The 15,911-nt window shown below is 39.6% G+C and overlaps 2 protein-coding genes across 2 annotated transcripts; both read right to left on the bottom strand.

Annotated features, from left to right (window-relative positions):
• Positions 1-1,860: 1,860 nt before the first annotated feature.
• LOC113166099 (uncharacterized oxidoreductase YjmC-like) lies at positions 1,861-5,766 on the bottom strand. The gene is made up of 11 exons (XM_026366060.1): positions 5,642-5,766; positions 5,378-5,526; positions 4,985-5,173; positions 4,819-4,880; positions 4,600-4,653; positions 4,329-4,427; positions 3,964-4,099; positions 3,721-3,839; positions 3,124-3,219; positions 2,708-2,818; positions 1,861-2,482 (listed from the first exon to the last, which is right to left on the bottom strand). The coding sequence occupies exons 2-11, from the start codon at positions 5,478-5,480 to the stop codon at positions 2,417-2,419; spliced, it is 1,035 nt and encodes a 344-aa protein (XP_026221845.1). The 5' UTR covers positions 5,481-5,526; positions 5,642-5,766; the 3' UTR covers positions 1,861-2,416.
• A 5,714-nt stretch (positions 5,767-11,480) lies between these two features.
• Positions 11,481-14,415, bottom strand: LOC113166109 (interferon-induced transmembrane protein 5). The gene is made up of 2 exons (XM_026366071.1): positions 13,996-14,415; positions 11,481-12,457 (listed from the first exon to the last, which is right to left on the bottom strand). Exons 1-2 carry the CDS (start codon positions 14,200-14,202, stop codon positions 12,236-12,238), a joined length of 429 nt encoding a protein of 142 aa, XP_026221856.1. The 5' UTR covers positions 14,203-14,415; the 3' UTR covers positions 11,481-12,235.
• Between the last annotated feature and the right edge of the window lie 1,496 nt (positions 14,416-15,911).

The raw sequence follows: 15,911 nt of genomic DNA on the forward strand, positions 1-15,911 counted from the left end.
AGAAAACACCTGTTAGAATCTGCTTAATCCTGGCCAGCGGCTCGGCTCTTGGGGCCCTTTGGGGCCCTGTTTAATCCCCACAAGGGCACCAGGCCAAGGCCAGGGCAGATTTGACCCCAACCATCAATCCATACACACTCACCCCACACACACACACTTCAGAGTCTGTGCCTTAATCCTTGGATTCTGCAAATCTCTCCATCCACCCCACACACACCTTCCCCCTCAGGAAAAACCTAATCTCCATGCATCCCCTTCATATCCACTCGTTGACCTGGCCTAGCCCAGTCCAGCCTAGCCTCCCACCCCCACCTCCTTTCCTTTTCCCGGTGGAACTGAAAGCCCATTGATTTGTTGATTTCTCTGCTTTTGTCTGCAGCCAGCAGAGTGTTAACGAGACATCCAGGGTCCAAGGCCCAGTGCCAGGACTTTTGGCATGGGAGATTAAGGTCCTGATTTGGGCATCTGTCACTGCCCAGGCCCCCTTCTCCCTTGTGGCTTTGGAAAAGACCTTCCCTTTAATTATTTTTTAAAAGGGAGCTGCGAAAAATGTACTTTCATAATTGATGGAAGATTGTAAGATCCAGCTAACAAGCACCATATAAACTATATGTGTACACATTACGTCAGTAATACTAAAGGATAAATTTCAAACAGTTAATGTTAAAACAATATTACATATTTCTGTTAGTAGTGGTAGTAAAAACAACAACAGAAGCGGAGGACTGTCATCCTAATCCTTAGACAGATTGAGTCGCATCCTCAAGATTCTCAGTAGCGTTAAGGTCTGGACTCTGTGGCGGCCAATCCATGAGTGGAAATGATCATGCTCCCTGAACCACTCTTTCACAATATGAGCCCAAGGAATCCTGACATTGTCATCCTGGAATATACCCATGACATCAGGGAAGAAGAAATCCACTGATGGAATCACTTGGTCATTCAGTATATTCAGATGGTCAGCTGACCTCATTGTTTGGACACGTAACGTTGATGAAGCTAGACCTGAGCAACTGCAGCAACCCCAGATCGTAGCACTGCCCCCACAGGCTTGTACAGTAGGCACTTGGCATGATGGGTCCATCACTTTACCCGCCTCTCTTCTTTCTCTGATGCACCCATCACTCTGGAACAGATTAAATCAGGACTCATCATGATCTTCAGTAGTTAGTAGTTTCATTAATCTTCTTAGATGTTTCTTTTCCAGGACCACAGGATCTGTCTTCCGACATGGTTGTTTAAGAAATGAGAAGGTACATATTGCATCAGTTAGGATTAAATAACTTGGTGTCAGCTGAAACATGATCATCTGTGCGGTAAGTGTCTAATGGGAGTCTGTTACCTATTTGCTTAGTTAAATTGTAGGCAGAATTATAGACATACTGTGTCTCCATCTAGTGGTGAAAAATCCTACAAGCTGTGACGCCCTTTGACCTGATGCATAGAACATTTTCAAGAAAAAAAAGAAATAGCTGATTATATATGTTGATGATATATTAACTTCACCTATGAGATAAAATATTAACAATATTAAGTTCAAACATTTCAATTATGAATATGTAAATGCAGAGTGATTACACTTACACACACGAGTGCTAAAACAATACTTAGATTGACACATAGTCTTCAAATTAAGTGCTGCTGTAATGTCTGTGTTCTAAGTTATTTATATAAACTAGAAACTATTATTATTAATAATACTGAGATATAAATAGACTATGACCTAGATTTATGGCTTATGCTGCCATCTGGTGGTTGGCATCAGGGTTGGGTTTTTCTTTTTTATTGTAGATAATTATTTTTAAAAAAACAACAATGCAATGTAACAAAACATGTGATTTGTATGTCTTTATTAAATAAGGTACATTAGATAATAACAGACCTTCTCCCACAGCCAATTCAAAATGCTTTTCGTCGTTAAAAAATATTTGTGCAACACAGCAATCACTGTTCACAGTAGTTTCGAAATGTCACTGCAATAGAGCAGCTAACATGGCCCCAAAACAAGCAATGACCCAACTGTCAAGTTAATGACGACACACCACAACGATCATTATATCGCTCAACCTTTCTCACCACATTCGCGTCCAGAACACCTAAATTTACAACTTAAAAGAGCCTTGGACAAAAACTGTAGGCTACATAATTCACTGTTAAAGATGGAGCTTCTTAACACAAAATTAAACATGTATTCTAATACAGAAAAACATATTTCTATTAAAATTATAATATATTTATATTGTATTTTAGCATTTATTTCACAAATGTAATGTATATTAGATTTTGTCATGAAAACATTTACAAAAATAGATTTAGGAAAATAGATGAACAATAATTAATAAAATATAATTGTTATTTATATGATGTGCGTAAACAGAGTTGCATTCTAAAGTTGCTCAATGGAGATTTTGACCGACTAATTGGAGATGAGCCTGTCACACGGCAGCAGCGGACTGACGCCAATCCTCTGAGCACACTGGTTCTGTGGAAGTGGAGTTAGAGTTAGTCAGTCTTTAAAAAATCTCATTAATTACTTTAAATGCTTTAACTGCTGAGTTTTAGAGGTTTTGCAGGTGCTGTCAAGTGGATTAGAATTAAGCTAGAGGCCGGTTGTAGTGCCATATTTAGAATACAGACAGAAAAGTATAGTTTGGAGAGTGTAAAGGGGAACATCTGTCAATAAAACTTTTTTTTTTCCACTTTTTACCATGTAGTTGACGACATTCATGTGGTACGGGATCCCGCCCATCTCCTCACACTTCTTCATGTGCATCCTCTCTGGATCTCCAGCAGCCAAAACAGGAATGTCAGGGTTGGCCTAGAATAACAAAATAAAGTTGTAATAAAGCCATTCATTTGTCTTAAAGGGGTTTTAACCCTTAGAAAAAGCAGGGGGAATTTATTTCCCAGATAGATAGACATTAATGTGCATCAGAAACTGTGGTCGGGATTGAGAGCAGTTGTCAAGCACTTTTCAGTTCTTTTGGCATGACGCCAGTGATCACAGAGAAAAAAGGAAAAGAAAACGTTACATTACAAATTGTGCAAAGTGTTATGAAATCTGAATATTTTCTGAAGCCACTCTACATGGATATCAACATTGCATCAGTGGTGTTTACTCACAGGATCCAACCCTCTGTGGATGGAGAGCAGGTCTGACATCCTGTCACTGAACCCGGGAGCAAAGTTCTCTGGGTTGATTGCCACAAAACACTGACCCTGAAAACACCAAACAGGTAATGACAACACTGTGGACTGACCCAATACAAACAGCAAGGAGAGCTATGATGTAATATGCTTTACGTCGGACCCACTGATTGTGCTTATCTTTTAGATAACAGGGGCTGTCAAAGGAGTGTGTTTGGACTGCAACCAAACTGCATTTTTGGTTTATTTGACTTCGTTGCTGCTTTTGACAGAGAACTTATTTCACCTTATTTGTTTCTGATAAGTTAATCATCATTATATTGTAAAAGAAGCTTCATAGGAACAGTAGTGGATGTTTCACTAAATTATCCTGGTGCATTGAGTTATGATACCGTCATAAACTCCAGTTTACAACTTAGTCATAGTGTGCACCAGTGATTCATACACTCTGAGGAAGCTGGTTACATCCTGATAATATTTACTACATTATCTGTTACTTTATCGGGGGCGGGAATTTATGGGATATGCTGTCTTCATAACACAAGCCAAAAAGAAACAAGCAAACAAACATACCAGGTCAGCAACACGGTCGGTTTCTTTCCACGTGCGGATATTTTTACTGTACTGAGCGCCAGCCAGGATCCCACAGAACACCTCCACCATCATTCCCAGACCGTAACCTTTGTACCCTCCTGAATGTAACAGAGACACAATGTGATGTCGAAGCTTGAATGCAAGACATTTGCTGTTTGATCTTTAACTCGCTCAGCTGAATGTCAGTTGCAATGCGAACAGTTGCATCAACCGATTTCTCACCCGTGGCTTCACTGCCGCCGATGGGCACAAGTCCCCCTCCACTCAGGACTCTTTTGGGGTCTGTTGTCAAGTGCCCTTGAGCATCACAACCCCAACCCTCGGGGATGGGGTCTCCACGCCGGTCATAGAGCTCCACCTGTGCACATTCAATGAGAAGAGGAAGACTTAGCCTACAGTGCTTAATATATAATAAATAATAATAATAAATAGTTCTACACTACTTAATATAAAGTACTTATTCGAATTTACTTTGACTGGGTCAATATTATGATTTGTAATATTCTTTTTCAACACGATGTGATGTCATGACATAGACAGGACAAACACATATCATTCAAACTAAATCACCATAAACCTGATATTACCTTTCCAATAGCTACTGCTGATGTGGCCATATCCAGAACAAAGCTGTCTCCGTGTTTAGCAGGAGCTGCCACGCTGATAGGGTTGGTGCCCAAAGTGCACTACAAACGACATGACGGTTACAGGATGGAAGAATTTGGTTTAGATGAACACTACTCATAATGTTTACGTGCATACTAATCCTTTGCATCAAACGTGTGCTCAATCACAAAGACCAAGTCATACACACGAGCTAGCAGAATTGATTTTATAGATTTAGAATAAGTTTTTTACCTCTTTACCTCGTGTGGGAACAACCAGTGGTGACGTGTTGGTGAACGACATGCCCTGTAGGGTGAAGGTTATTTTAAGACATAGAATATAAAAAGATTTCTAGATAAAATAAATTGTTCAAATAAGATTTTTAAAGCTGAACTAAACATGAAAAGGGAGCAATCTACTGGAAGATCAGTTTTCATGTACTTAGTAATCAGGTGGTCATGTTGGACTCACAATCATGTTTTCCTTCAGAGCTTGCATTGCATAATGTCCTGCGATACCATAATGGTTGGAACCTGAAAAAGAAAAGTGCCATTCAAATGTTATAATAATGCATACGGGTCTACAAGCTATTGTCATTTTTAACCATATAAATATGTCCACAAAACAAATGTCTCACCGTGTGCAACCACCCAGCCAATCCCCACTTCTCTGGCCTTCTTCACAGCCAGATCCATGCAGAAGTTTCCCACTACTGGACCCAGGAGGTTCTTTCCATTCACTAGAGCTGTGGCTGCACTCTCCTTCTCCACCTCTGGCTCACCATACTTTTCACAGATTCCTGTCTGGATGTCCTTTACATACATGTCTGTTGAAGTGAACATGAGAAATAAGATTGAGAATAAGAATAGGAATCTTTAACTGCATTGCATTAATGAGAGCTTTATACAATTTACAGTATATTATTAGCATTGACCATCTGAGAAATTAGAATTAGTATGCAGTTTTTTTACGGTCACCACCACGATGTTACATTCAGCTAAAGCGATAACCCTCTAGGATTCCCACTGACCCATCCTGTTGAGTCCATGGCTGTAGTGGCCTCTGTGGTCTCCCTCCACCAGCACCTCAGCCAGGCTGCGAGCATGGTGCGGCTTGGTGCCCACGGTTGTCATACACCTCTCAATGAAGCTCTGCACCTCCTCCTGGCTAATCAGACATCTGCAGAAAGAAAATGTTTAATCAGCAACATTTTGTTTATCAAGTACAGCTGCTTAAATCACAAACTTTGTGCTTATTGAGTGCTATAGACACAGACATAGATTGGACTGATTACCTGTTCTCTGTTTATCCTGTATGTCTGCAAATCAAAACTAACTTCAGCAGCTCTGGGCCAGAAAAAAAATCAGCTAAGTCAACACAGTAGTTTTGATTGTTGTGCTGTTTCTCGTACAACTTTTGGCCTCAAGATCACAACGGAGGCTCTGACCTTTGGCCTAAAATGCAGAGATAAACAAAACCAACAAAGCCCAATTATGTCCTACACCGAAGTACTACACGGGTGAACCTTTTGTTACCCAACATTTTGTACAACTCGTCAGAATGGTCAGTCCTACGCCAATCCAAAGTCTGAAGTCCATCTTTGCAACAGTGATTGCACAACCTGTGGTCGTATAGATGATATGGATGACAGCGGTAAAGCTCTACGTTAACCTGTTACTGCAAACTGAGTTCAGCAGAAAGATTCTGATAGCCACTGTAAACAAAACAATCAGCTTTCCTATTGCCTTTCCAAATAGATGCTGAATGATCCATGACATACTAGTTGTTTTTATTTATTGGACTCAAACAGAGGTGGAAGCGAGTGAGTTTCTCAGTCTATAGTTTAAATAACATGCATCATGTTCTATAATCACAATGTTGCAAATTAATTAGTGCAGGAAAGTGTTTAATAGTGTGAATGGTGTCGTTGATACATTATGATGGGTGCTTATTATGACCTGACAATAGATTTGAATATTACTAGTGATACAAGCTAAAAGAGAGATTATCGCAGGACAATTATGAAATTGTTATCTCTCTGATCATATTATCCTCTACTTCCTCTTTTCCTCCAGTGTATTATGTTGCAGCCAACAAGTTAGTTTTAATTTACAACTTAGAGGTGGATGTTCTGGGTGTTCAACGAGTTCACTGAAGAGGGTTTGCAAAACAAACCACAAGGAGTGTACAGACTTTTACAGCTTGAGGCTAAATTGTCTAAAAAGTGTGATGAATTACTGACGAGTAGCTGTCACTTCTCAGGAAGTGAAACAAGGCCGATCGGTGTAGAGAGAGACTGCTGCTCACCCTCTGAGACAGCTGCTGCACAACCATCTGTTGATGGACTTATACCAGTTGCCTCAAACTACAATAATAATTACACAAAATTATATATTCATTAATTAATATGGTTTTATTCTACCAGTCTCTTGTCATAACCTACTAATCTCTGAGCATGGCAGCAAAAGATGTCTGATTGAGAACACATTGGTCCATGCAAACCTTTAGTGAATCTGAACTCGTGGGTGGTCAAATGTTAGTTTCTCTCCACCTTAACACCAAACACCTGCTTATGACCTTTATCCTAGTTTCCATTTAACTGCAATCACCCTTCCTTACATGGATGCACATAAACCACATCAGGGTCACAACTGGGGCTGGACCTAAAGCACGCATCAACCCTAATGAAGTTAACTCTGGAGTCCACGTTGTGTCTGTAGGTTGAAGAGGTCTCAGTGGAAACATATGTTGTGATAAAGAGAAAAACTCATTAGGTGATGGGCCAGGTTTTAAAAAAGAAAAACCTTATCCAGTTGTAGTGCCACATTTAGAAGATAAAAGACATTATTATTATTAAACTGACCTTGAAGGTCCTTGTGAATGTGCACAGGTGTGTGTGTGGTTATTTTCCTGGTGTATATTAATGTAAATAGTTTGCAGTGAAACCATGAAATATAACACTGTATGTGTATTTGACTGTGCACATTGATATGTTTTAACTGATTTATAGTTAAGTGTTGTTCTCAACTCCCTTGAAGGCAGCAGATCTAGATACTGAATGGATGATTTTGATGAAATAGTAAAGTCACTGGGATTAAATATATAATATGAATATATTAGTAATATATATATAATAATATATTAAGTATGACTTTGTGAGATCTCTGTGGCCTGTTGAAGGGTTTACAGGGAGCATGCAGCATTTGTGTGACTGTCTCTTTTTAGCAAATACTTATTAGTTTGGGACTTATGAACATTGACATTGCACCAAATCAGGGGCCTAAAATGTGAATTACTTCAGACTAACGTTAATTACTTCCCTTTGCTGACAACCACACACTGTCCATGAAGAAAAAGCGACAGGATACAGTTAATTAAGTTCAATTAAACGGTATGGAATTAAAAACACGACTGAAGTACAACTACCTAAAATTACACTTAAAGTACAAGCTCTAATCTATTAATACTATTTATAGGCTAATATCTTCCAGATGCCATCATCCGTGCATCCCTTGGCGTGGACACGGTTCCTACCTGCTCATGTTGCTCGGTCTTCAGGTCTTGGTTCGTCTCTGTGATGCTGATGATCTGCTGCTGATGGTGCCTGTGATCAGCGGAGGCTCCACCACCTTGTTATTTAACCCAGCGGCGCTTGGAAACGCCCAGCGTGAGTTAGTTAGTTAGTTACCAGGTCCTGCAGGTACCTCCGAGAGTCTCTGCAGGCGTGTTGGAGAGGAGGCTGTGAGGACGGAGACTCATCACAAGGTCGAGGCGCGTTGGCCTGGTAAACGGCCTTTGACCTGACAGACCCGTCATCTTAGGAGGGACTCAGTGTACAGAAGCTGAATTACCCCTGACCAAAAGGATCACTGATAAAATCACAAAATGTGACTTAAGAGCCTAAAATGTACTGTGAAGAAACCAGAAGGTACAAACGTAATGTGCTGTGTTAATAATAATAATTAAGTTGATAACTAATCACAACTTTTTTGTTAAGATTTAATGGGAATGATGTTTTCCCTGCTGCTACTGACAAACTGGATCCCATCCCAGACCTGTTCAGGAAACAAACGTTTTTAAGGGCTTTTTAAAAACTGCACTTTACCGATGTTATTTAATCACTAGGAACTGTTATTTTTTTAGTTTTTAGAGATGTTGTGCACAAGATCTAATCTGTCTAATAATAAAATAGCTGTTAGCAGCATTTTAGTTATTCTAAATATGAAAAAATAATGTGTAATATAGTTTACATTGCTAGTGAAATGAACATGGAGTTATCTTCAGTTTACATGTTGTGTACCTTCAGTGGTACAATGAAACTGATGTGTGCAGCAAAGTAGAGTGTGTGTTGTATCTGTGTGTGTGTATATTTGATATGCGTTTAATAACCCTTATTCCAAAGAGTCTTTCTTAATTAATATCCCTGCTGCATTGTGCACCTCTGCTGATCCATGTTGATGATGTGGTGTGAAACACAAAGCTGATCATTTGCCATCGATGAGGTCTAATTACTGACGAGGCTGCTTTGGCGGAGACTGGCCACTAGGGGTCGCTGCACGATGTGAGCACCTCAAATGAGAAAACCCTGTTTATGAAGTAGTCAGAAAAAACTGCAGCAGAGCACTGGGACCAGAGATGAGGAAGGATAGTGTGCACACTGCCTTTCATCTGTAATGCTTTACGACAACGTAAGGCAGTTTATGTGCTTACGCTGTTTTATAAGAACAGGAAGTGCAGCCTATTGGATTTTGCTTTTGACAGTAATGTTGACAGTTTTATAAATACATGGAATACAGATGCAACTGTTAAAAAAATCCTCCTGTTTGATTTTGTTTGTTTTTTCATTTTGGTAATTTCCAGAAAAAGACTGGATGGACAGACATCAGTTAATCCCATGTGACCTGCTGCCTAAAGTCCACCCAGGGGTCAGACCACTGAATGTGTTAAAATGCTCCATGGCAGCAGTACAGTATAATAAATACAGCAGCATGGCACAGTTGAGTGTGGGCGTGAGTGTGTGAGTACAGTTCACTTACCCTTATTTAGGTTAATGACATTCCTCACATGGGCACTGTACTGTTCAGCTGTAGTGTGTTTGTATTGTTTTTATTTAGAAAATGTTGTTGTTTAAATGGTATGTCAGGTACAGAAGATAATGTTCTTCTGTGTAATGGGAGTCAGGTGATATAACCTGTTTCCAACATGGAGAGTTGGGAGTAAGTATGAAATATCAGTAGGAACAGTAAATCCCAAAGGCAGTGCGTGCTGGAAATTAATCGTCCCCAAGAGGGATCATGGCACTAGTTTAGACATGGAACTGTAGCGTGACTTTCATATCTTCTGCTCTATGGAGTTTAGTTTTGTGTCCCTGTCAGCTGCTGAGTCAGAGGTCGGTCACTTTGTGGCAGTTCGACAGATTAAAAATCCAAAATGAAGCTTCTTAAACTGCACTGTTGTAATTTCACTGGCACTGTTGGTAACTCTGTCCTACACTGGATGTCATAAACAATAAAGCCTCCAGGGGCAAGGAGCTGAAACTTTTATCTATGTTTACTTTCAAGGTACTTGTATATGTATTTGGCACAATAAGGAACACAGATATGTGATGTGTATAGTTTGATAAATTGAATTAGGATATCAGCATGTATAAAAGCTCATTGGACAGTACTGTAGATGGTTTCAAAGAGAGTTACAACAGAGGTTCGATGTTTGTTAATGAATACAAATGTTCCTTCTCGTTTCCCCAGGCCACTGTTACAGAGAACAGCTCCAAGAGAGAGCGGGCAGAAGTTAGCACCCCCTCCCTCTGCACTGCCGGTTCCTAGCCTGTAATTCTCCACAGCTCAGACATCTGTAAGCATTTCTCACTGACCACAGGAGGAAAATAGAAAGTTGGAAGCAAGAGGCTGTGATTTGGGTGCATATAAATAAAGTTGCAAGCAAAGGAGAGGCTGCTAATATGAAGGGAGCCCATAGGCTGGGAGGTCAGGAGGAGTAGGACACCCAAGTCATCAAAGGCAAGACATGAGGAGCAGCAGGACAAATTAAGGCTCACAAAGAATTTCTGTATGCCATCCGGATTTAGTTTCTGAATTGCTCAAGGGCATCCCAGAGGGTGTATTTCACATGCATGTACTGTCTGTACAGACGTGCTTGATTCCATCCTTTCAAATCCTCATTGATTTACATACACACCTGAAAGCTATGTTAGTTTACACAAATTACAGTTGTGCTGTATTGAATTAAAGTAAATAAGCAACCAGTAAAAATGCTGGATAACTGTACAGAGAGGTGTCTTTGATAAACATAAACTTTTAACTCTATTCTAATATATTATTCAGTGGTCTTAGCAGCATAACATACATCTGCTTGATGACTCCAAAGACGAGAAGTGTAACAGGTGTATAGGTAGAAAAAAATTGGCACAAGCTATGGAGGCTGCACTGGGGCACCCACCAGGCCAGCCAAAAGCTTGTGTAAAATGACAAGTGTTCCCCAAACTGCATGCCTTCCTAATTCCTCAAAGCAGACTGAGTCTACATGAGCCATCTGGTCCCACTGCAGGCCTCCATGTTGCTGCTGACTCTTCTGTAGTGGTCTGCCTGGGCGGTCGTGCCTTAAAAGTGGAGGGTACGTTTACACTGTTTCTTAAATGGGATGTTCTGTGGTATAGTTGGTACAACAGCAGGCTCACAGCTGAGGATGGAAACAACCATGCCCTGCCTGTTCCCTCAAACCCACCCCAGAATCAAATCTGTGAAGTCCAAAATGATCCCTTTAAATATGGGTGTAGGTGCAGCAGCGAAACCACAAGAGACGTTCTTAACAGACATCTCTTCACCCCTATGTTGTTTAGATAAGAAGGGTAATTAAGGCTTTGATTAGTTTTCAATGCAATACTGATATTATTTTATATAGATATTTTATTTAGCTCACGCACAAGACGTTGGCAATAAAATGATGTAAAATCTAAATACTTAAAATAACAAAATACTAATACAAATACATGAATATTGACAAAAATAGACTAATGTTGGAACAATAAAGTTTTAAAAACTGATAAAAGACAAAAAATAAATGACTATCAGCGAGAGGTGAATGTTGATTGTTCTTTGTAAAGTGGCATTCAGACTTTGGCTCAACAGTCCTCCGTTCTCTCTACTTCTCACCTGACTAGAGATGATTTCAGCTGTTATCCAATTCATTCATGTCATCCATTCAACATAAATACAATAAATAACAACAAAAATGACCCAGAGTAGCTGCGTGCTCAGTCTCTCAACCTGTTAGTCGTGTTTAACTCCATTTATTCTTCTCTTGTCTGTTTCAGGCTTCTTCAATCTGTGATCAACTTCATATCGCAACTGACCATTTCAGGGAGACTGGGAGGTAACAGCTTAACTCCCACTAATAGTGACATCACAGTTAGGGATGCACTGATATTCATGTTCTTTTCACATAATACCAAATACCAAATTTGAGACTAGTACCAAGCTGCTGTTTTGCTTTTACTAAGCAGCAAAATGTTTTAATTACCTGTCCCAAAAGATTCAATAGTTTTTTGTGTAACTTGTTTAAAAGTTTAAAACCTCTTGGCCTAACATTTGACACCAACATGTGTACTAGTGCATCCCTAAGAGGAAATTCTTGTACTATACAAACTAAGGCTTACTTTTCCCCCTCACTAATTATTATTATTTTAATGCTGAGCAGATTTTGTGCAGAACAGGTCTTGACCTCCATGTTGAAAAGGAGCATTTATTAAAAATGGAGCTTTTACATGAGCCCAAATCAAATCAAATGTCCTCTCCTTGCAGTTAGTGTGAATGGGTTGATTTAGAGACTGATTAGAGACTTTTTAAATTAATTTCTCTGCCTTCACCTCCATCTACCAGCTGAACAGTTTCATGAAGTTTTGGAAGCCGTCCTCTCCGAGGAAGTCGAACGAACCCTGAGATGAGCCGAGGTGGACGAGCAGGAGGACGAGCAGGACAACGGCCAGAAGAGGAATCAGCATGTTCCAGCCAGCTGCCAGGATGTTGTACCACTTGGCTTTGTCTGAACACTCCTGGGCCAGCTGTAGGTTGCCTTGTGTCTTCTGATCCCTGGCCTACACACACACAGACACACACACAAACATATAAATGATTATTTCTATCAACTGAGTTTGTTTGAACTGAAACACAAATGAAGAGTTTCAGAATAGCTTAAGAGCAGCTGACGACCAGCTAAACAATCCTGAAGGCAAAATGCACATAATGAACAAAATAGCTTGGTGTTAACACCGGTGTATACTGTAAACAGAAAGTGGAGGAAGAAGAACAGAGACACATTATGATGCTCTGTCTTCTTTTTGTTTACAGCTAGTTGAGCTTGTCCCACCGTTCCCAATTTTTCCACACAGATTTAAGGTTGTGTAAGGCCAGAGTGATATGAAATCCTTGAGCTACTTCTAAGTGTATGCTTATATTTTGGAACGGACCAGGCAGAGTCTTTCTCTAGCACTCTCTAATTTCCCATGAGTACTTGCCCATTAGGAAGATGCCAATTACGCCATTTTTAACTCCCCAGACAAGCAGCCAGTCCCTGTCTTTAATTTGAGTTCTGAGCCAATACAAGGCCTGTGATTCAGAGCTGCTCCCTATCCAAGCAGAAAAAAAGACTTAAATAAAGGGTAGACACCCTTTTGTGTTGAGTTTTTAAGATACTGTTTTATTCAGGTAGTCCTACAGTTTCTCCATTCCTGTTTCACACAATTGTATTGTCTTTTGAGAGTTTTTTAGTGAGAAAGGTTTTTGTTGAGGTTTACATTCCCATCTCTGGACGGCCCCATTCCTGTGGTAAAGAGCACACCAACTTTCTGTGTGTGCCATCCCACCACGGACAATAGCATTTCTCTACAATGTCCAAAATATATTGTTTAAGTTTATTTTACAACAAAGATTTTTCTAAGGAACAATTACTACTATGTGTCATTCTAATTATTACACAAGTCAAGCACCTTAAATCCAACCACGGACAGTTTTCATTGTCATTTGCATATAGCAGTTATGCTTAGGTCTTTCTTTTTAGAAATCATAATGTACTGTATGTGTCATTAATGTATATATCTATTGTTTTAAAGTTCTCTATTCCAACATTATATCTGCCAAACTTGCATTATGAAAAGATTTAAGTAGTCATGTTCTTGTTGTAGATTAGATTGGACTAGACATTATACAAATGTAATCATTCACCATCCATCCAATATATATTAAAATTACCATCAGTTGTATGAGGTAAACTTTAGTGCTTCTGCTTCTGATGCCATAAAAGTAAGAAATAGTCAGAACATGAGCTGATAAACCATTTTATTATCTTGTTTCAATTCACAACAGTTATTATTATGTTTAATCAACCCATTTTACATTACAGTGAACAACTGTTTGTCCCTCATGCTGCTTAAATAGTTTAAATCTTATTATTATTATAGTACAGATCATCCCCCCATCATTGCATAGACATTATGTCAACATAACTGTCTCTTCCTGTCTACTTACCTTCCACACATCTGTTAATTTTCTTGGATGCTGAGCTTTATTAATAAAAACAGTAAAAAACTAAACTTTCAAATAAAGAGTAGCACAAAAGTAGAAAAAAAGACCTCACCTTGATGGAGTAGATGAGAGCCATGAAGCCCAGGCAGCAGAAGTTAACATACAAGGTGTTGCACAGCGACCAGATTAGGTAGTCCCGGGGAGGATTCTTGCCAGCGTTGCCCATGTTCACCACGGTGGATCCAGCGGGCTTACGGGCAGACTTGCAGTTGGTGAGCGGGGTGCAGTCAGAGGGGAAGTTGTATGAATGGTTGTCCATGGCTACGTACAGTCAAATGTCCCCAGCTGTGGGTGAATAGGTAGCTGTGCGAACTAGCTGGCCTTCCAGATGCTTTGGAAAGTAGTGCCCCCCCTTTGTGAAAGGCTTATAAAGGCCCATGAAAAGGGAGGTGACAGGGAGGGGATGCATGGGCAGGGTCCTTTAATATAGTGTAGGTCTGTCATTATGTGGTGAGGCCTGAGAGAGACTGAAATAGAGATACAGAAAGCCGGACAGACAAAAATCTGTATGAAAGAAGACAGAAAAAAATATAGAGGTGGAAAAACAGCATAAAGTATCTGCCACCAAAGTACCCCCACCCTCCCCACACACACGCGCACATCAGCTTTCTTTGAACTCCCAGTAACCACAGGTCAGATGGTTGAGTGATGGGTGGTGGTAGCAAAGGTGGACAGTGGATGGAGGACTGTGCTTTTAAGATGCTGAAGAGAAATTCATGTGAAGTGCCGTCCGCCGGAGGCCTTGAGGGACAAGACTGTCAAGACTGTCAAGACTGTCCCTCAAGGTCTAGCAGAGAACTGAATGGGGGCAAAAAAAAAGTCACACTTCACATCATACATTAAAAATACATTGGTAAAATAAATTTCAAACATATTACAATACAAAAAAAACATATGACAACTCAGTTGACAGTAGGAGTCCAGTGACTGTTCTAGTCTGAACACTGTTTTTGTTCAACTTTTCTGATAATTGATTAAAGTTTTGGTTCTTTGTCTAACAAAAACTAATTGAAACTGGAAATTAAATTGAAATATGTTTGGGTCTGGGGCCTGTAGATCAAAGAAAACATGCAATTTGAACATGTCTTGGACTGTCTGAAACACTATTTCCTAACATTTTATCGAGTGCAGAGATGACAGATCTTTGCCTGAGAGTGTTTAGTGTAAGACAACAAGGTTAGTGTAGTTTATAGTACACATGTTTCCTTTTACCGGGTAGGACAGACTTAGAAGGAAAACTTTAAATTGACTATTACTCAAACCGGAGTTTCCAAATACAACCACAGCCTGCTACTGATAGCTGATGTAGACGAGCTGTGTGCATTGTAAAAATGTACAACAGGCATTACTCATATTTTTAGAAATTTCCCCAGTCGGTGTTGTGGGGATTGACTTTGCAAAAATGTGGATAAAGCCTCTGTTGAAGTTACAGTATTTTTAGCATATGATTTAGTGATAAAAAAAAGTTACTGATGCAAAGGTTGTGGATGGGAAGGATTCAAGATACCAGGCCAATAAAGGGTTTTCACAGTAATGTCTGCCAGTGTTGTTCTCCATCTGGAACTGTACATTCAGAGGGCATCAGGGATGGGTCTCACAAGTGTGTTGAAATACAATAATACAATAATAATAATATTAATAATAATAATAACAATAAAAGCATACAACACATTTAAAAAATATATTCAAATGATCGTGGAAATGAGCTAAATGAGCTGTGATCTATAGTTGGGAAGTCCAAGATTTGACATGTGGATCAACATTGCCCTCTGCTGACCACTTACCATGTGTATCTCACAGTATTTTTAAGATCACTAGTGATCTTAAAGGCTGACCTGCATCTGTAATATTGTACTGTAAATATAAGAAAAACGATTTAATTGCTATGTAGCTTATAATACAAAAATTGTACATTCACCTAAAGTGTGTTCAGATTTTGTTGAAACCATGACGCGGATGACTGACAAT

This window comes from Anabas testudineus, chromosome 6, assembly GCF_900324465.2.
Source record: "Anabas testudineus chromosome 6, fAnaTes1.2, whole genome shotgun sequence".
NCBI lineage: Eukaryota > Metazoa > Chordata > Actinopteri > Anabantiformes > Anabantidae > Anabas > Anabas testudineus.